A 21,855-nucleotide genomic window follows, 5' to 3' on the forward strand; every position below is an offset into this window, starting at 1 on the left:
CTGGGCAAAGTGCATGTTTTAATTAAAACGTGTCCCAAACTTAATGAAGCAGGCAAGCTGGCGGGGGTGCCTGTGCCTTTTGCTTATCAGGCGGAAGGAGGAGCCTCGCTCATTAAAAGCCTTCCCCTGGCTCAGTGCTACTCTCAGTGATAAGGTGTGATAAGCCCTTAGGCCCGCGGCTGAGAGGAGTTGGCAGCTCGCACTAACAACATTATAATCATACTGGCACTTGCTACAACAGCATACTGGCACTTGCAACAACAGCAGTTGTGGTAGTGGTTGTTAGAAACGACACAGGGATACTTGATAAAGGATTTTTATTCAGAAATGTACAGAAATAATACAGATTTCATCTAGAGTACAGAATAAATTGTGAGGCGATTGTTTTAATGATAACAACATTGGTATGTTATCTCTAGGCTTTCCGGTTACAAAAATAATCTGTATTAATAACAGGCTTTCGGAGAAATGTTACATACTGCTATGAGTGCAGCATAAATTATGTGGACTTGTGTTGAACAAGCTCTTCCCATTGCACCATCGAGCACAATTACCTACTACAGCATGCATGCTGTTAAAGAGAATCTGAGCAGTCATGCTCTGTGGGCCGGTGCGCTCTGGCTGCTTCAGTAGAGACGCATGTATATCGGGCTGCTTCAGTAGAGACGCATGTATATCGGAAATGCATTTGCCTTTGAGTTACAGAAAACATGTCATTGAAAGTCTTACAGCATTGATTTGTACAGCATCTTACAGCATCACACAGTCTTCCCATTCACAAAAACTTTTCATTCAATAAATATCAGACATACAGTCAAAAGTTACAAAAATCAAGACACAACCTCGATTACATAAACCTCATGTCAACCAAGCTGCATTCATCATATTTTTTCCCCCATCAACTATAATGTAGTGTTTCAACAGATTATTTGTAATACACATGTAGGTGTGTTTTAAACATCTCTGACCCATCCACTGTCATATTACCATATATGTGTTTACAAGTAACATTGCAACTAAGCAGCCAACATCGGATGACTGAATTTTACATAAATAACAATGGCACCCTTTTCTGGCCAAAAGATGATGGGCAAACTCCGGAAAATGTACATTTCATTAACACTTTCTGATAATGTATGGGACACAGGAATCTCTAACAAGCTCCAACGATAGTATTACATGTTCACAGCATTTTGACGAACTTCATGGCTATCTCCTATATGTAGGCTGATACCAGCAGGTTAGACTGTCCAAAGTGAAACACATTCAGCAACATCAGAAGGTCAATGCATGACATGACTGAGGTCATTTCAAAGACAGACTTACAATTGAGATGACAAAACAACATTTTCAAAAATTTCCAAACAGTAAATAGTCGTTTGAATTACTTCTAACCAGCGTACAACATCATACCAAAGTGAAAGTGCCATTTGGGGATTGCTACGGATGCTGGACAGGCTAAGGAATTTCACCCCCTTTTCTTCAACCCACTTGGTTATATTCATCGGCATGGAGCCCGTGCAATGAAGTGAATTATGTTAGCCTATTAGCCCAGCCTGCTACAAAGGCTGAGGCTGACAAACTGTGTAGGCTGAAGACAAATAACAGGCGATCTAGGTCTTAGAAGAAGCTACAAGAGATTTGGAAGCCTTAGTCGTCATAGAAATACAGAAGCATTGAAACCCAAGAGACCTTTTTGTTATGCGAATCTCTGTCATTTAACATTAATATTCCATGAACCCAAAGCAGATTTGCTTTAATTATTGATTTATTCTTGTATATGTAACATTCACTTAATCAATGTATTTCAAAAATGAATTTTGTAAGTGCTCAGTAGATTCTGGTGATCATTCTGTTAATCTTCAGACATAACCTGAGTTTGTCATCATAAGTGCAATTATTTTTCCCCATAAGACTTTAGTTTAGTAGTATCTGTTTACAAAAACAGCAATGAACAAAAACTAACATAATCTTGGATTCGCTGTCACTAGTTTATTATAATGCTTTCTAACTGTTACAGTTACATGTACTGATTGAAAGCCTTTATGTTCATATTGTCAAAGATTAATGTTGTTGTATATGAAGGATGTGGCTACTTACTGTATATCATAGGAAAGTCGGATTTGAAAAAAGAAAACACATATAAATTATTCATCTACTGTACGTGTAAGTCTAATTTATATATTCCTAAATGTATATGGATACCAGAGGCTGTCTTCTTGACCAGCAAAGTACCTCAAAATGCTTCATAGCGAAATTAAATGCAGGTGCCCACTGCAGTGCCTGATTAGCCGACCACTATCAGGTTTCAGTGTGGCTAATGCAATCCGCTATCAGCCGCCTCATAAACTCCAGATAAGTGCCATGTCCCCAGAGGCTGGACAACAAACACAACACATGACTGCTGCTCCGCAGGACACACACACTTGATGTTGTTACAGAAAGCGGGGCTCTGGACGTGCAAGGTGCAAGGTGCGGGGTGTGGGGTGCGGGGTGAGGGGTCCGGGTGGAGGGAGGGCTCGACGGTGTCATGTTTTAAGGCTTATCTGTGTCCGTTTCATGCCAGTGCCTCTCACAGACCTGGGATGAGGTGTGGCATCGCGGGACTGGAGTGACACGGAGTCCGTCGTCACGGGTCACCGAGCGCGCTGAGAGTGACAGCAACATCGTACATATACACACAGTTCAACTTGAAACAACTTCTATCTCTCTCTCACATACACTCACACTTTCTGCTGAATCAGCTTGTGAGGTCAGTGTCAGTTTTGTGCAATGAGTCCTTCAGGCTTGCGAGAAGGTTGAGGTAAATCTTGGCATTCGGATGTCTTCTGCTGGCATTAAAGCTGTTCTATATTCTCGGGCTGATTCATGACATCCGTTTCTTTGGGATGGCTTTCGAGTTTGAACACGTAGCGCAGTGCTTGGAGGGAGCCTGACCTGACGCGTCCTTGCTTTAAACAGGCCAATATGCTATCACAGTCCATTGAATCTTAGGCCTCTCAGGCACTTCGACAAGGACCGTCCTCAAAGCTTCCTCAAGCCCCCTTCCCTAAACCCCATTGCTTGGTATCAAATATGGGAGATGCTTGGTACTAGGAGTGCAACGGTGTGCAAAATGACCCCATGAATTTGGTATACCAATGCAGTATGCAAAGAAAAAGGAATGCCTTTATTCTGGTATTAATTTTCTACCATTTGATTTTTTGGTTACATTCTTGTGTATATGAATACAGGAAAATCAATCATTACATTTATTTTAGATTTGCTTATTAAAGCATACTGTCATTAGCATACCGTTAAACTCCTAGTCAGCACCCCTTCCTACCTCATCTTCTCTTAGGATAACCAGTCGTCCTCTTCTGAAGTATTTCATTTAGCTTCAGTCATTAAAAGTGTCTTTTAAAATAGTACATCCAAACAGCATCTTGATCCAGTGGGATGTAAATCCATTGGATTGCTAGATGACACACCTAAGGAAGCAGAGGGAACACAACAGTAGCTTTAGTTTGGAGACTCGTCTCAGTGGAAGAGTTTGTAATAAGGTTTAATTACTGCAGCAAATACACAAGTGTGTTGGCTTCATTACTTTTGATTCTGGTGTAATCCCCAACGCACCTATTCACAAGATCCACGGATAATTAGCCATTCGTTTTAATGGCTTTAGTGTTGGGTGAGGCAGAATAAATGTAGGTTTAGAATAGCTGTCTTAGAATAGCGATCTCTCCCACTATGTCGGGCTCTTTATGCTCCCTCCTGATGAAAGGGGATTTCACTCTCACTCTCACTCTCACACTCACTCCTTTCATTACCATTCATTTAGCCTTCTTTCAGGTGCCATTCATCTCTTTCTCTTGGGCACTAGCTCTGCCTCTGTCTGACAGTATGACAGTATATATATCTATAGACACAGAATGGGGAAGTAGAATTTCCTGTGTCATCAACAAGAAATAGAACCTTTGAGAAACAGAACTTTCGGGTCCTAGTCCTGCAGCACTTGTGGGAATGTAATTGATACTTTCCCCCACGTAGCAGATGAGGGATATCTGTTCAAAATCTCCTGTCTCCTGTAAAGTATATTTGCACAGTGTACTGTTTTCGTCATGGGTCCTGATGAATGCTAGTATTAATCTGGATGGAATAATGGACCCATAGCTAAATAGCTAATTAGCTAGATGGCTAATTAGCTAGCTAGCGAGATAGATATGTAGATAGATACCTCCAGAGTGTGTTCAAAAGTCCATTGTGTCGTGCTGGTAGCGTAGTCTGGGGCTGTTCTCGCTGTAGAACTGGCTGAACCATCGGCGGTGCTTCTGAATGGCCGAGTCCTCTTTCACCAGCATGGGTTTGGAGATGTACTTCTTATTGTTCCAGATCATCACGTCTCGCTCAAACTGCCAGACACAGCACAGTGGATGAGCTTCAAAGGATACATCCCCCATCGGCACTCCCATTCCCCTCCAGTAAATTAAAAGTTTTATTCTGCTATTGTTTTCTTCAAACAAAGGTGCTGCCTTTACTGAAAGGTATTTCAACCTGTAACCTCAACTCTCAAAAAAGCAAAACCTGTTAGCATTCATAGCTTGCAATTCAAAGGGGTTGTGTCAGGAATGGCTGTGCTGGTACTGCAAACTGTTTCTAAAGAAACATACTGCATACGTGGCCCTATGAGGCGTTTTATAATGGATGTTCTGACCTGAGGGGTTTTTGTCAACACAAGATGAGATTTCTGCCTAAGGCTTTTGGGAACTCTCAAGGCTTGACTGTGGATTCTCTAGCTTCCTCTTCAGCATCATTTTTCAGTTCTGCAGTCTGTATGTCCCTTTGAATGTATGTAGCCAGCAGTGTTTCGTTTGACACTTTATAAAGGAGGTGGTGTCAAAGGACAGGGCAGTTTGAACATGTCAGATATGAATGACCTGACCTGACCTGACCTGAGAGGTGGTTTTCTACATTTCTGTAGCCACTGTGAGCCTTTTTGTGAGTGTGTGTATGTTCAGTTTGTCAGTCAAGTGTGTGTGTGTGTGTGTGTGTGTGTGTGTGTGTGTGTTTGTGTGTGTGTGTGTGTGTTTGTGTTTCACTCTTTCTCTTTCTCTCTGTGTCTGTGTGTGTGTGTGTGTGTGCATGTGTGTGTGTGTGTGTGTCTTACCTGGATGCATTCAGCTCGTAAGATGAATTTGGGGACCAGAGGGGGGATGCTGCTCTGGTAGAAGATGGTGTGGGACACACACTGGAGAAGAGGCTCCACTGGGGTCACGCAGTGCATGATGACCCCGTGACCCAGGAAACTGTGGTCAAAGAGCAGGAACACAATGCCTGGGCCCACCTGAAAGTACAAACCCACCACACACACACACACACACACACACACACACACACACACACACACACACACACACACACACACACAAATGTGCCCACACAAGCACACACACAGAAAAAAAGACATGAAGCACACACACACAACAAGAAACAAGAGGCAACTAAATGGAAAATATGTGGTGATAAAGAGCGAGGTGCCTTTAGGCCACATTTGTTCACACGGAGATGAAAGTGGCTGAGCAAGATTGTTCTAGAAAAGGTACAAGAGAAAACGCCCAGCACTACTACTAGGCATTTTTGCATTGAGAAAATGCACTATATTGTTTATCTGCTTAGATGCTGACCAAGACAAATCTAATAAAAAGGAAAACAGAGTTATGTCGCTCAGTTGAGACATTTTGTGCACTTTTACACATTTTTTTACATTTTGACAGACATGCTTTTCTTCTTTTCACAGGCTTGAACTGGTATTTCAACATGAGGCCCTCCTGTTAATGTCCCACCCACACAAACACACAGATATCATCAGTTAACAGTTTTTATTCTATTTCTTTCTATTCTATTCTAACCAGTTTTTACAGCGATATACCTGATTATTAGGTCTGAACTACATTAGAATTTGAGCTCATTCTAAGTGCAGACATTTGGGTAAGATCCCAACATTAAAGCCTGCTCTCTCGTGAGCTTCCTCAGCTGTGAAGTCTCATATGCCAGAGAGTTGGCAGTGCCCGGAGGTCTTCAGCTGGACCCTTCCCAGAATACCAGAGGGAGACGCTGGCATCGCCATAGAGAGAGAAGCTGATGTTGGAAGGGGTCTTGGTCACTAAGTCTCAGCACAACAGTGGGAAAGCCAGCAAAAGCACAATATATGTGACAGGGCTGAAACCACCTCAGAAGATGGATGGGAATGCTGTGCTGCCGTTGGCCCGTAAACAGTTCAGTCAGGACAGGACTTAAAAGAATTGTTTATGGTTAGTACATGGCAGTAGATTTGTTCTTGGCAAGCACAGCTGCTGTAATGACAGACAAGTTAGAGACATGCTAATGTAGCACAGATGAGAAACGATGGCCAAGGAGCGCTACGCTTCCAGCAGATTCCCATGCGCCCAGCAGCACCATGAGGTGTTTATGAAGGAGGAGGATGTGTTTTCTTGCTCAGCCAAGGCTGTTGATGACCAAGGAGAAACGCTTGAATAATAAGAACAGAGGAGATACAGAACCAAGGAGTTTCTATATTCCTAGTTAAACTATGATTGCATTTTATATGACTAAAATTACAATAAGACAAGGTGAAATCAGCCTCCATAGTGCGGTATATGTGACAGCACCAACAACACTAAGCTGATGGATTTAAACATTTGGCTGCGGTGAAGCCATCAACCCGTTAGTCAGGTCAGCCGTCAGAAAAGTCTAAAAGTATTGTTGATGATTAGTAAACGTTTAATCTTAGCCATAGATCTGTAGATTTGCTTTAAGAAATATCTGCTGCTGTTGCTGCAGCAAGACACATGCTGCGGCACAGAGAACACATTCTAGAACCAAGAACACCAGCGCACTTAAATCAGCCCCCGACAGGTGAAACTAGGGAGGAGGGGGTGGAAGGGACAAAATGACCATGCCACTAGCGCTCCCATGACTCAGCTGGTAACAGGCTAAGTATGTCTGAGTCTTGTCAGTATGAGACTGGTGACTGGTTTGCCAGCACATCCTATAGGGTGAACTAATTAGCTTAGACCATATGCATCTGCCTAGTCCTCTGTCTGAACCTCCTGTATCTGATAATTTATTGTCATAACAGAGATCATTCCGGGTAAGGATATATATATACAGTATAACTATGTTGACTTTGTTGGAGTGATCAGAACTGCATTCATTTCTAAGGGATTTGTGAAATGTTCTGGTTGTGCTAACTGGATTTGGCCTGATGGTGCTGATCCCGTGTTCAGTTCAGTGTAAAGAGGAGATGGCTTTATATAGCAACGGCTGATTATTGCAGTGCTAGACCTCAGATTACATTGAAACTCCACAGGCAATATGTGCACCAAATCAGACTGAGACACATTTTCCGATGGAAAACACTAGATTTATATAATTAAGGGTAATGAGTCAGAGTTACTATTTATAAACCATGAAAAATATCTGATTTCAAGGACTAATCGCATCTCGCTGAGCAACAGCAATGAAAGAAACTGCAGTAATTCTCAGTGACCGCCAGTAACCTGTGAAATCCACTGAACAGCAGCTCACTGTCTCCCCCTGGGTGTTGAATACATTATGGCCTCACATCAACAAGGTCGAACTATTTTAACTTTAACTTTATTTTTATTAGAAAGTCACATTAGTTTAACGTATGCTCTTTCAAAGTAAAACTGCTCAGTGAAAACATGGAATCTATGCAGAAGTGACCATAGTTACCATAGTAACTGACTGCTGGAGAAGCTAATATAAGAATCGTAATTTATCAAGTGGGCAATCGAGTGGCATTTCTTTTTTTGTTCTACAGAAAAAATTAGGTGTTAAGAAAAATAACTTTCCTAGACCACATAGGTCAAACCATCAAACCCTGTGGAGTCTTTCTCATAGGTCAGCGTTCTTCAAAAATGGAGGAACATCTAAAATAGCAGCATGTGGAAGGGGGTCCTTCTTCATGAGGAGTTGGCCAAATGGAAAGCACTGAGCGATAAGCAGCTCATACATGGTCTACAGGAAGTGAAGTATGGAGCATAAATAATTCTGGTATTCTGGCAGAGTGCAGTGATGTGAAGTGTGAAGTACAACAGTAAAGTGCAGTGAAGTAGAAATAACCGTGGACACAAAATAATGGCCAGAAATATTATTCAAAAAAAAGGATGTTCATGCATCAACCAAATGTATCCATTTTCATTTGGGATTTGGTTCGGAAAGTGTGTGTGTGTATGTGTAGGCTATGTGTGTGGGTATGCATTTTGACTATTATTACAGAGGCAATGTGGATGCATATGGATGGGTATTGTTGCTTGTTGTTGTTGTTGTTGTTGTTGCTGTTGTCTTTGTCATACCTGTCTTGCCACCACATCCAGGTCGAGCAGTGGCCAGCGGCGTCCGAACACAGTGAGCGCGTGCTTCACCAGCATCTGAGAGCAGTGCTTATTGGGCTCCGTCTCGGGCTTCCACTCGACCTGAGGGAGACACAAGCCACACCGTTCCTCCAGTGCTGCACTGCGCTGGTGCTGCTCTGTTCTGGGGCTCTGCTCTGGTGCTGCTCTGCTCTGGTGCTGCTCTGCTCTGGTGCTCTGCTCTGGGGCTCTGCTCTTCTCTGGGGCTCTGCTCTGGGGCTCTGCTCTGGTCTGCTCTGGTCTGCTCTGGTCTGCTCTGGGGCTCTGCTCTGGGGCTCTGCTCTGCTCTGCTCTGCTCTGCTCTGCTCTGGTCTGCTCTGGGGCTCTGCTCTGCTCTGGTCTGCTCTGCTCCTCTGCTCTGGGGCTCTGGGGCTCTGCTCTGCTCTGGTGCTGCTCTGCTCTGGTGCTGCTCTGCTCTGGTGCTCTGCTCTGGGGCTCTGCTCTGGTGCTCTGGGGCTCTGCTCTGGTGCTCTGGGGCTCTGCTCTGGTGCTCTGGGGCTCTGCTCTGCTCTGGGGCTCTGCTCTTCTCTGGGGCTCTGCTCTGCTCTGGTGCTCTGGTCTGGTTTATAGGACCGGTTGAAGAACCTTGTTTGCCAACAACAGATTTATTGAGTGGAAATAAAGTATTTTATGAAACTAAATTTAATACAAATCTTTTGAGTTTTTTCTTTATTTCTTTATTGCCCAATAAAACAATATATCCCTTTGGCAGTGGATCATCTTATGAGGTGAAATGTCCCTCCTAAAAACTGCCTGCCACAAAACCGATGCAGCTAAAAGGAGTGTAAAAGTTACATCATGATTGGAAGAGACATTTCTAAGGTGGCCCTTGTTCTCCCTTTTATTCTATTCTTTTGAATCCACTCTCGCCTCCTCACCTTCCAGTCATGTCGCACAAACTCCCAGGTCTTGCTGTTTGTGTAGCGCAGGTCCACCCCGCTCACGATGCCAGGAGTGTGCAGGTGAGCCAGATGGGCGATGTCTGCAGCGTTCTCTGGGATCTCCTGCAGTGGACATCAATCAAGCCTCACAATGATGCTTTCATTCTCTTCTTTGAATTGTTTTGTTTAACTCGATTCTTTGATATGTCATGTTCAACTACATTTTTATGAACAAAATGAACTACACAAGAATGAATACGTCAGTTAAAAAGTTTACACCCACACCGGTCACTAGTACTACACTGCACAAACAACAGGATGCTCCTATAATTTGAGTCCCTTAAAAAATCCTGTAGCACTCTCTGTATCCATTCAACACACACACACACACACACACACACACACACACACACACACACACCTCTATGTGTGCATTGATGAAGTGCTCGGTGCGTCCACGGTAGACCCACACGCCCTGGGTGATCTCCCTCTGCTCAGGCACCCTCCAGCCGGGCTCATCTCCGTCACAGTGGAACCACACCAGGATCTGACCGTTGATCTCACAGCTGGGCCAGCAGCGCACCTTAGCAAACTCTGGCACTGAGGACAGCACAGCACACCATATCACACAGGGGCGTCCTTTACTATACAGACCTGATCATTATTAAGGGTTTAATGAGGGTTTGAAAGCGTAATGCATAATGCATAGTAACCGCATTATAATATTATGAACTTAATAATAATGCTCGAATTGGAAGCATTGAAATAAACATTATCATGATGATAATCATTGGATAGCCACTAAAATGCTAACATTGTGTGGTGCATGCGTACCACTGACATGGTATTGTCTCACACATGTATGTGTACACATTCATGTAGCACATTCGTATACACATCTGCCTAACAAGTTGTCCCTTTCTCATCGCTGCTTTCTGTTATCATTTAGCAGGAGTCGTTTTAAACAAATTAAAAAGAACGGCCCACCTTTCTCTGCATAAGGGATCCTAATACACTTCCCGTCCTCCCCCCGAAACTGCCACCCGTGGAAGGGGCACTCGATGCAATCGCCCACCACACGCCCCCCCACTGCCAGGTTGGCACCCAGGTGGGGGCAGTAGGCATCCACCACGTAAGCCTTCCCCTCGAGACCCCGGAAGACAGCAACCTGCTCTCCTGTAAGACAGAACATTGGGAGGCAACGTGAATTTCTCATTGATTTCCCTTTACTCCACATTTACCTAATAAAGCAACTAAGTAAGTAAGTGTGTATGGCCCCTTCTTATGACACATAACATACATACATTTCTGTTCCTGCGTCAAGCAATATGTGCAGTACCTCTACTCACCACTAAGTGGAAGCATTGGTACTAATTAAAGGAGTACTTGAAAGCCACTCATTTAGTAGAGAAAGTGCCCAATTCCTCGTAGTTGCACCAAAGCACTCCTGAAGAACACAATTTTGTGCCATAACAGACAGGTAGACCTCAAATTTGGAATTTAATTCAACCCTCTTATTCACCATTCTAACATGCCACACTTCAGGGCAGCAAAAGCACTTGTACAAGTATTGACATGAGATCTGAGTGCTTCTTTTTTTTTTCAAAATAAGAAAAAAAAGTCTAATATGGAATTGCATTTCCTAACTTCAGGCATTCTTCAGGTTGACACAGTGGGTTAACTGCTACACTCAAACTGAGTTCATGTCTGATGGCAAACAGAGACAATTTGTTAAGCAAATCTGTTGGGAATCAGCTTGGCAAGCCATTCCCTCACCACTTAGGTGTCTGCACTTTCAGTGTTCTGTTCCTTGTTTGTGACAGAGCATGGTCTGTGTGTTTGTGTGTATATGTATGTGTATGTGTATGTGTATGTGTATGTGTGTGTGTGTGTGTGTGTGTGTGTGTGTGTGTGTGTGTGTGTGTGGCACATCCGTGTTTTTGTATGTCCTCCCGAAGCAAAGCCGGGAGCACCAAACAAGAGGCGTGTAGGTGTGGTGTGCGCTCCGGGTGGGAGGTGGATCAAAGTTTGGTCCGCTGGCAGCGTGTGCTCGCAGGCCTCAGATTACCCTCAGATTATGGCTCAGATTAGCAGGCACTGTGGCCTGGGCTAACCGACACTTGCAGGAGGAGTAAGGAAGTAAGGCTGCCCTCTCTGCAAAACATTAACATTACCCCACTGTATATCACTGTACACTGTAAGTAGGACGCAACCGCTACTCCCTAAAATCCAATTTAATACATGACTTTTGTCACTGTTAGACCATTAAGCATTTCAGCAGTTCTGCCATTGATGCTGGTTTAATGTGACGTTTGCTCTAAATGTGCTCCAGTAAGTGGATGGGTTGGGGCCTCTGGCACACAAGGAGGATCAATAAGAATCCACTGAGGTTTGTTTATCATCTTCAGGGAGAGCAGAGTCCCTTGGGGCCATGTTTGATTTGGAGCAGGCAAATCTGGGACGGCCACTTACAGCAGGCAATGAAGCATAGGCAGAGAGAACGAGAGACGAGAGGTGGTGTGAGAGATAAACAGACATGAAAAATGAAGAGGCAGAACGGTCTGGCCATAACTGCTACAAGACATGCAGCCCCAATAAACATGATCAAATCATCAAGTCATGCAGTAGAGTGGCACCTATAAACACGATCAAATCATCAAATCATCAAATCATGCACTACAATGGCACCAAACTGCAAGAGGAGCGAGGGTGATGTCTGTGAAGTCTAATTTGATAATAAGGGCACTAAGGTGTTGCCACTAAAGCCATTCTTCTTCATGTTGAAAATTGAATGAATGAATATGTGGAACTCACTTCTGGATCATAACATTGTTGTTGTTAACATTGTTTAATCTGAATTATCACTCCCAAATTTACTGAAAAATAAATATCCGTAGCTGAGAACAGCAAGCCACTAAAATGTGGTCACCTTTTCTGCCTCTCCCTTTAACCTCTTTCATCTATGGCCTTGCTCCTCTCCTTCTGTCCTCTTCTCATCTATTATATTCTCACTCTTCCAGTCCTCTTTTATATCACACCTCTTGTTCCACCTCCTCTCCTCTTCTCTTTGTCCTACCTACACAAACTCAGGAGAACAAAGCAGCCCTTTTCCCTCTGTTAATCTCATCAAAACACCCCTGGCATATACAGTGCGTAATTAACACGATAATTATCAAGTTGTTTTTGTTGCATTGTGTTGGCAAGGCATGGCTAATTTGCACCGCCATTATAACTGCAGTGGCAGTGTGTGGGTTTTGCAGAGAGCGAGCCGTGGTCCTATTACTAACTCTGGCGAAATGTGAACGCTGTGAGGCGATGCCAGACAGTTAGTGCTTACGAAGGCGAATTGTATAGAAAGTGACTCCACTGCCTTATTGTGCAGTCGTATCTCACCGAGAGTAACCTCGGGGAAACAAAGTGTGTACAGGACACATTAATAATAATAATAATAATAATAATAATAATTATAATATTTCATAACAACAAGCCTGTAAAACTGCCCCTGTAAACTGGGCTGTACAAAATCCCCTGCCGCTGCTAAAATGACACTGTGTCTTTAAGATTACTGTTAACGTTGTACTATGCAAAGTTTGTGTTTGTGGTGCATACGGAGGACACTGCGCACAGGTAGAGGCGGGTGAGGAGGCTGTACAGGAGGAGGCAGCAGTGTCTGCACCATGTGGAGATGGCACTGGTGCAGCCCTCATCACTGCAGCCTCCAGTACAGCATAAGCTAGGGTCACAGTATCCACAGGACCCTACACGCCACAGGCCAGCCTATCAACCGCGATGCCGCTATTAAACCCAACTTTATGTACCTTACCCCAGGTCCATTACTTTACCTGGTACCCCAGGTATCCATATCCTTATCTACCGACTCCTCCCTTTGCTTGGAAGGTCTCGGGAGAAGCTCGTGGAGCGGTCAGAGTCAACCAAGCGAGACCCGTCCCGTCCCGTCGAAGGACTCCTCGCTGTGTACCCAGATACAAAATCACGCATCTGTGAGTACAGGCACACAGTGGTGAATAGAACCTTTAATTCCTCCCAGCGTGTGTAGAAGAATAGGACATCCTGAAAAAGCCATGGAATTTTAAAATCCCATTTTTTCCAGGCCTGTCGGGAAAAGTCAGGAAATTCGGTAAATTCATTGAAAGCTTTGGAAAAGTAATGAAATTTGATTTTGTTGTGCAGGTCTGATGAAACTGACACAGTTTCCACATGAAGGGTAGGTGATTTATTTCAGAAAAAAGGGCTGTCTACCTGTGTGCACTCGTGCGTGACTGGAATCTTCCACAAGGCTGAGCAGACATATTGCTATAAAGGTTAGCGAGCTAGCTGCACAAGAATGCCCCTGCGGTGCCACCTACCTGCTACACAGTCCAAAGCCATGTCAGGGATCATGTAAAGGGCAATGAAGATCTGATGTAGTCAGTCTTCAGGGCCTTCTATGAGGACAACTGCCTCCAGTCTCTACCATGCCCCCAGCTGGCCAGAGCACTCATCGACAAAATGAAAGCTTTATTAGCTAAAGGTGGCTTTGATATCAGGCAGTGGTCCAGCAACATCCCAGAGGTAGTTCCACATCTCCCCTCTGAGGCCAGATCAGAGGCATGTGAACTATGACTCTAAGGAGACAAAACGGAGCCAAGAGTCCATTCTCGATCTTTGTTGGCACTGCCTCTCCGATTTACTTGGCTATAAACACAGGCCCATGTCCAGTTCAGATCCCACAATGAGGACTGTGTATTGCATACGTGCTAGCCAGTGTGACCCCCTGGGGTTCATAATCCTAAACACCACCAGGGCTAAAAATCTTGTGTAGGCATTGTGGTGGACTGAGAGCCTGTGAGATGAGCCCATTTCGGACGAGCTACTGCCAATATGGCAGGCATTGGAATCTGAGCTGCTTGATCTGCAAATTGTACCTACTTCCCCGCGTTACACTCAATGTGTCCTGTGATGTGTTGGAGAAGGTATATAGATCTGTTGCTAACATGACGGTGGATGCAGCCGGCCAAGCCCATGTCTCCTTTGTCATGGCTCGATCATGGGTGGCACCCAAGCGCCAGTTATCAAATCCAATGCCAGGAACAGAGTACTGCACTAAATGGAGCTCAACTCACCAAAGTCCTCAACTCAGAGCTCACACCACCTATTAGACGCTTCATCATGTGGTCAGATTCCACCACCGTACTGAAGTGGATCCAGTCTAAGTCCCAGCAGTACAAGGTGTTTGTGGGAACACGTGTCGTGGAAATACAAGAGCTGGTGGGAGCTGAGAACTGGAGGTATGTTGAATCACCCGGGGTTTGAGTTTGGTCCGACTTTCATAGCCCAGTCAATGCTGCCATGGCCCTCCTTTCCTTCAGGATCCCCCTGAACACCGGCCTGTTCGCCACACCAGTGTTGTGGATGATGCTACGGAGCTCCAACAAGGCACCCTCTCTGGCACGGTGTCAAACCCTGATGTTTCGTTCCCTTACCTGGGTCTCTATGAATTGTGGGATGACCTACTACTACACGGGGTGGCCTCACCATCTATGACTGCGCCTGAACGCACTGAAACCAAAGTGGCCCTCTTGAATGAAATACAACTCGAAAGTTTCCCTGAGGAGGTTAAAGCGCTCAAGGCTGGCAAGGCTGTACATTCAAGCAGCAGTCTGAACTCACTTTCACCTGCCCTGGACGAAGCCTTTGGACTCATAAGAGTTGGTGGTCGACTTCGTAAAGCTGAAAAGCTGGAAGAGGAAACTCTTCATCCTATCCTCCTCTCACCTGATCACATGTAACACCAGTTGATCAAAGACTACGATGATTGACGCCTTCACTCCGGTCCAGAGAGGGTTTTCGCTGAGGTCAGGAGGTCATATTGGATACTGCGGGGCCATCCAAAAACACCAGAGGCAGAGTACAGAGTGTCCGAAGTGGAGCAAAAGACCTGTAGTTCCCAAACATCCCCCAACATCATCTCCTTGGAATTGTTTTTGTTGACTGCAGAATTAAGCCAGAGGGTGTACAACTAGCAAATTTGCATCCCATAATTCCCTAAACGGGCTGTACAGTTTGGCAAGAGGCCAACAGTTTTGAATGGAATGTATAAACTTTTTTCCTCCTGGGTTTGGAAACACGGAAAAAAAACACGGAAACTGTAAACTCATCTAACCTGGGTGACTGGAGGCAACTTATCATACCTATGAAATTGCACGCACGGAAATTCATGCACTAAAGTACTGTATTATGCAATATATCATCAGGCTAACTGATTATTTGGCTATTCTTTATCAAAATGGAACAGCACAAAAATTGATATGTTTAAATAATATACTGTACTGTCAGGTATTATAGTATAGAACAGACTCGTATTCAACACAATCTACATTTTATCACATACTTTGCATTGTTCTATTCACAATTTAACTTTGACCCTACCCTAACCACAACTTGTAACATAAGTCCCCTAGTAATAAAACACAACACCTGTTACCATGAATATCTCTCACTTTGTGGTGTAACAACACAAATGGACTCTCCTGTCGACTAGGATACAGGAGTTTTGGATACCAAGAAGAATAGTTTCCAAGGAACCATCACCTGATCAGCCCCTTTCCCCAAAGTAAAACAACAATCGCCATTTGTTTGAAGCTTCCACTGGTGAGGCAACAGGTTGTGCAAGGTGACCGTGTGCATCGTAGCAACTTGGCAAAGCCACAGACGGCCCCAAGGCAGAACAAAGAACAGACATGAAAGGAAGCAAGCATCCAAGATCTGATTGTTTCCAAGCCTAGTGAACGAGAAAGTTCTGCCACCACATCATCGGCAAGTTTGAAACAGCTCATGATGATTATGCACATTTTCTCCTTCCTCGCTATTTTACATGCGCAGAAGTTTTACATTTTGATGCAAATTTCTGTGTAGACTGTGTTGGAATATGAAATAGAGAATACTGTTGAATGAAGAATAAAAAAATGTAAAACACTAAAGCAGTGACTCAGCCATCAACCATTACAAATCCAGGCAAAAGGTTTTGCATCTAGCCAATCTCTCGAGCAAGGCTTAATCTGACCATGCATTTGTTCATTCAGAGCTATGTGTCTGGTTAATCACCTCGGTTTTTCTAATATCTCTGTCTGATTCACAAGGTTTCTGAAATTCTACAAATTTCCTAGAAATTATAACATCTAATGTGCCGATATTCAACTCAGGTGATCTTACACTATCCCAAGTATCATAAGCTTATTTGTGTGGTTACTGACACACAACACTTCTTCACTTTCCTTGATTAAAATGATTCCACCCAGACAACATCACATGAAAATGTGTGTATAAAATTACCAGATTTATATAATCACAGAAGTCTGGCCATTCAGTGCTATGTCTCGTTAATCTCCTGTGGTTGTACCAAGTCATCCTCAGTGTCCTGAGTCCATGGTTTCCAATACAAAAACATTACATCCCCATGACAACTATTTAACCACTGAGTCAATAAGTATTGAGACTTGTTTAATGACCTGCGTGTTTGTTATGTCTTGAATCACAGGTGTGAGTTGATCAATAATTAATTCTTTCAGGAATGCTCTTGTACAGTTTCCAAGTTTTTATTGTTCTGAAACATTTGTGTTTATCGGGGATATCCACCAGGATTAGCATTAAGAATAGAAAAATCTGTGAGAAGTTTTGGATATTGTTGGGTTTTGACTGGATTAACCGGTGATTAATTAATCAGGAAACCAGAATTTATAGGAAGTTGAGCATAAGGACGTGTGTATCAGGAAGAGAGAATACTGCTGGGGAAAGAATATCAGTATGTGTTGTAGTTCATGTTTTGCAATCTTTAGTCGTCCTTTGTTTAAAACCTCTCGACAACAGGCAGTGCCTCATTATGTGGAGTGAAGTGTTTAACGTCCCGGATAATTAGATGCGAGATAATATGTCATGGAAAAAAACTGACTGGAGTCAATCGATTTAGCAACTGACTCATACAGAATTCATATAATCACCTTTCATTGCAGTGGCTGTATTGATTCTGTGCTTTGCCACTATACAATAAAATACATGTGAAACACAGACCACACCAATGAACCCAGGGCTCAATGCTAAGCAGAGGTAGCACATGCTTCTCAGGGCAGGTCTGTGCTATGCTAAATATATAATTACGTTATATGTTGAGTAGTGCAGCACTTGCACTTTTCTGATGACATAGTAATAAGCTACTGCAGGTCGTATCATTGGAAAACTATTAATTGACAACTGTAAACTGTTTTAGCGTTGTGGCAGTTATATTCAATAAATAAGGGGAATAGTAATCATTCAGGATATATTGAGTACATTGACATCTGGAATAAAACCGATACTACCCTGAGGCTCTGCATGCATTTTGTGTGTATGAGGAAGCATCGACTGAGGCAGAAAGCCTGGGAACTTCACAGGCGATCTGGTGACAGCCCACATGTGAGACGGTGGTTCATGTTTTGCAATCTTTAAGTGTGCAAGCTCAGTCTGTGTCAAGTGTGCGTTTGAGCTGGCATCTATTCCGCAGAACCAAGAGACTGGTGAGAGAGAGGAAACTGATGTCGTTATTAACAAGACTGATTGTGTTCTGAAAAAAGAGCCTTAATCCTTTTTTCTAAGTACAGAGTAGAGTAGAGTGTGAACGCACAACAATGCAGCAAAACCTTAAAGGTTTAACAGCATTACATAACAATACAGGCACGTCCCAAGTGGACCTACAGATAGGTACTAGTGTGGGCCTGAGACGGTAACGTCACAAGGCATGTGTTGCAGTTGTAAACACTTCTTGATCTAAGAAGAGCATGCCTGATGTTAACAACTCAAGCCTCAAATTAAATTCTACATCCTTTTCTACACCTTTGTCCAGTGGCAATACAATACATAAATGCATAAAGTGTTGTTAACCGTACAATATAATGAATAGCTCTATATGTGTTGATTTTGCACTATTTATAATATCAAACAGAAAGGCCTATACGAATGACAGGGCTGTCTGAAATGAAAATGCTCACAGAGGAACATGCTTGTTTTGAAGTTTTCTTCTCATATTTCCCTTTGTTGGGAATGTCACGTCTTTTTGTCATACATTATGTTTTTTTCTATGGGTTGAAAGAGGCATGCAAATGTTTCAGATGGAGGAAAGGTCACTAACACCTCCACCTGTGTGGCAGGTGCAGTGACATAATAGTTTGAGGATAACCATGACAGAATAATAGGCCATAAACATTTTTGTAGTATTACTAGCAAGTGCATACACCACATGACTATCCAGGACTAATGGCAATATAGCAAAGATCATATATAATATTTTGTAATATAAACAAACAAAAACTTAGGTCCTGTGGCGTGAGTTTCCGCCGCTGGCTGACTGCGGTTGGTTTGCGAGTCAGCAGAACAAAAGTAGCTAGCATTCGTTATTGTGCTGACCTGGTTACAAAACTGTCTGAGACATGCTATTTTTATCCTGGATGTACTTGTACGCACTACGCGCTTCAGATGGCAGAGGCAGTCGCACAACATAGCGGGATGCAACCGTCCTAACACTGATCATATTCGACCGATGTTTTTACTGTAAGAAACACTCTCATTGACTGTCCCTATATGCTTATTTGTATCACATAGGTTACATGGGAAATGTATCTTTGTACAAAAGGAGAGACACTTACCGAGCACAGTCACGTTTTTCACATCCCCTCTCTCTAGCATGTGCGAATCCAGCACTCGGTACCATCCGTTTGGATAAACGGGCGGCAGCTCTCCTGTCTTCCGCCGCCGTCTCACATCATTAGCGGCTTGAGCACGGGTGCGCCCGTCTTCAGCGATGTAACCCACCTCGTCGGGGGATCGCAAGAGCTCCAGAGGAGCGAATAGTAGCCTGTACAACCACCCCAATGTGAGGAGTAAGACTCCTGCCAGGATGCAGGTTGCGGCTCTTGCTGGCGCGCCAGCTAGTCCGGTTCTCCGCCACAATTCTGGGTAGCCGACTCCGAGGACAGTGTCGGATGGATCCTGGACATGCATCACGAGGGCGGCCGTAATGCTGATCACGACCACCGCAGCCACTTTAACAAGCAGCGTGTTACTGGAGTTCTCCATGGCGGGATTCTATGAGTGTGCGTGTCTGTGTCTGTTCATGTGCTCTGGGCAGCCTGCGGTGTCCTCCCCTGCCGTTTAAAGAGTGTGCCACCCCGTGTTGCAGTGTCACAAGCAGCGTGCCACCTAAGATCACAGAAACTTCCATTACAGGAAACAATATTTGAAATAAATAGCAGAGATAAATACATAACATTTATTAAGTACATAAAACATTGAACATTTACCTAAAGCATTAACATAAATAAATGTAGCCTAAACTAAAATGAGTATAACATTTATATTTGTTTATTAGCCTACATTGTTACATTGTTACTTGTTACTACATTAATATACCGTATTACTACATTATAAACACTGTGTGCATGCATATCAATTTAAATGGAAGAAAAATGTGTTAAATGCTTAAACAGAGAAATGGCATTTTTAGAATCGGCGTCCCATAGATAATATTGCCTGGACAGTGTAAATTCTTCACCGGCACCTGGATTTCGGCTGAAAGTTGACGTTTAAAAACAGAAGAGCAGATTAGGGGGGGGCTCCTTTTCTTCAAAAACTTTTATGTTGTGACCTCAGAGGTCACCGTAGCACGGAGAAGCTTTAAGCCCATTAAAATGGTATGGCTTTCAATATAATGGAACTACATAAGTCTATTGTGCACCTGTGCCAGAAGCCAATGCAAACGAGCTAAAGATAGCTAATCTCCGGACTGAATTTAACTCAAGACGCACTGTGATAATGAGGGTAATCATAGCCTCCCATATAGCTCGACTGACCAAATCTCACACAACCTCAGGTAGGCTACATGGATTAACGATTAAGGCTCTTATGTAAACGAACAGCATCACTAATACATCGCATATTAACAAAGCAGAGTCTGTAGGAGTAATAAATCAAATGTTAGTCTGTAGGAAAACGATCTTACGTTTCCCAGACCAGTGACCTTCCTGATCGCGTCTTTGGCAGTCCCTCGGCTGTCGTGAGTATACGTCAGGAATGCGCAAGTGTGTGCTCGACGGCATATGATGTTAACGTGAGGAGAATGAATGGATAGGGCAGCAGCCAGCAGAGAGCAGCGTCTCTGAAGCAATGATCGCCACGCCCCCTTCAGGTGAGAGGTCGGAGGGAGGGCATGTTGCATTGCGCCACTGGCCATTGACAGAGAGCGCATCTCAGAGCACTTAGGTGACGGCATTGAGCTTTCAGGTACATTTAGATACCACCACAGCGGCCAGTTTCTGTACATTGTTTGTAACTGTGAACTTTACATACTTCATATTTATTTAGGTAGGCTATATGTATATAATATCTGTTTCAACATTTGACTTTTACATTTGTGTGAAACATTTATAGTTAGCCTATAAAATTAACTTTTTGTATATACCGGTATGTGGATTTAAGGAACACTGCCATCCACTATTTTTTCCAACAGCACTAAAACAAAGTGTTAGGAAATAACTAAAGAGTTCAGTTACTGAGAGTAGATGAACTGCCAAACACATAAATCATCATTTTATCTTTTGTACCCACTACTGTGGCCAAAGCTATGTGAACAGGGGCGGACTGGGGGGAAAAAGTGGCCCGGGAGATACTGTCAGACCGGCCCACTCAATACAATAATAATCATAATAATAATAAACTTTATTTTTATAGCACCAAGGCGCGCTGCCCAATTAATGCATCGCATGTATCGACCAGTCAGTGGCCTTCTTGGAAAAATACCCATACACTTACCATTATTTTGGATGATTACAAAGAAATGACATCATATATGTTTTTTTTTTATAACATTTGGATCCACCAATTTGCCTGGATGGACACATGGAATAAAATAATACTGCCTATTGTAACACTCCAAGGTAGGTACAGTATAGTTTGCTAGATGAATATGCTTAACTCTGGGCTAGTATCAGATGGTTATACATATATATTATATATATTATACAACTACAGAGCCTCAAGGAATGAATGTCCACACAATAAAGAAGCTGGAATCAGAGGGTAGAATTAGTATAAACTATATTGTAGAAATGAACAGAATAGAACATACGATGGGGTGTGAACATCAGTGGTATCAGTAGTGTTGCATGCTGGGTGTGTGATTGTGTGTGTGTGTGTGTAGAGGTGTTGAAGGTGCATAACAAAACAATAAGTTAAGTAACAGAACCTAAACTAACTCTGCCGGCCCGGGGGCATTAGAGTCACATGGTAATAAAAAAACAATATCAGTATACTCATGTGTTATTATTACCTCACTATCTAATCTAGATAACATATTAACATTGTTTATAATGTTAGTGTTGTGTGTAACACGGTGATTTTAGCATAACAAGCTAGCTGGTCAACTTATTTGACATACGTTATTAGAAATGATAAGATTGCCCTCTTTACAACTACCACCATAGATAGCTTGCTCATCGATTGTAAACAAGTGACTACGTCTATGTTAAATTAGATAA

General features: G+C 43.2%; 1 protein-coding gene across 2 annotated transcripts; it reads right to left on the reverse strand.

Annotated features, from left to right (window-relative positions):
• Window positions 1-300: 300 nt before the first annotated feature.
• Window positions 301-20,486, reverse strand: zgc:92275 (cholesterol 7-desaturase nvd). Of its 2 annotated transcripts, none has more exons than XM_012830117.3 (9): window positions 20,322-20,486; window positions 18,970-19,522; window positions 10,283-10,471; window positions 9,717-9,895; window positions 9,293-9,418; window positions 8,358-8,477; window positions 5,147-5,323; window positions 4,217-4,391; window positions 301-3,470 (listed from the first exon to the last, which is right to left on the reverse strand). In XM_012830117.3, the coding sequence occupies exons 2-8, from the start codon at window positions 19,397-19,399 to the stop codon at window positions 4,230-4,232; spliced, it is 1,383 nt and encodes a 460-aa protein (XP_012685571.1). In that variant the 5' UTR covers window positions 19,400-19,522; window positions 20,322-20,486; the 3' UTR covers window positions 301-3,470; window positions 4,217-4,229. The 2 variants fall into 2 exon arrangements, with proteins under 2 accessions (XP_012685571.1, XP_031433874.1); XM_031578014.2 differs by lacking the exon at window positions 20,322-20,486 and adding an exon at window positions 19,881-20,302.
• Between the last annotated feature and the right edge of the window lie 1,369 nt (window positions 20,487-21,855).

Source organism: Clupea harengus, chromosome 12 (genome assembly GCF_900700415.2).
Source record: "Clupea harengus chromosome 12, Ch_v2.0.2, whole genome shotgun sequence".
NCBI lineage: Eukaryota > Metazoa > Chordata > Actinopteri > Clupeiformes > Clupeidae > Clupea > Clupea harengus.

Bases quoted from the DNA above. Each gene is read 5' to 3' on its own strand.
- zgc:92275 (XM_012830117.3), bottom strand. From the start codon at position 19,399: ATGGAGAACTCCAGTAACACGCTGCTTGTTAAAGTGGCTGCGGTGGTC. The intron at 9,896-10,282 runs GTGGGCCGTTCT...TGCTGTCCTCAG, and splicing joins GATCCCTTATGCAGAGAAAG to TGCCAGAGTTTGCTAAGGTG. The intron at 4,392-5,146 runs GTAAGACACACA...TGTGTCTGGCAG, and splicing joins TACGAGCTGAATGCATCCAG to TTTGAGCGAGACGTGATGAT.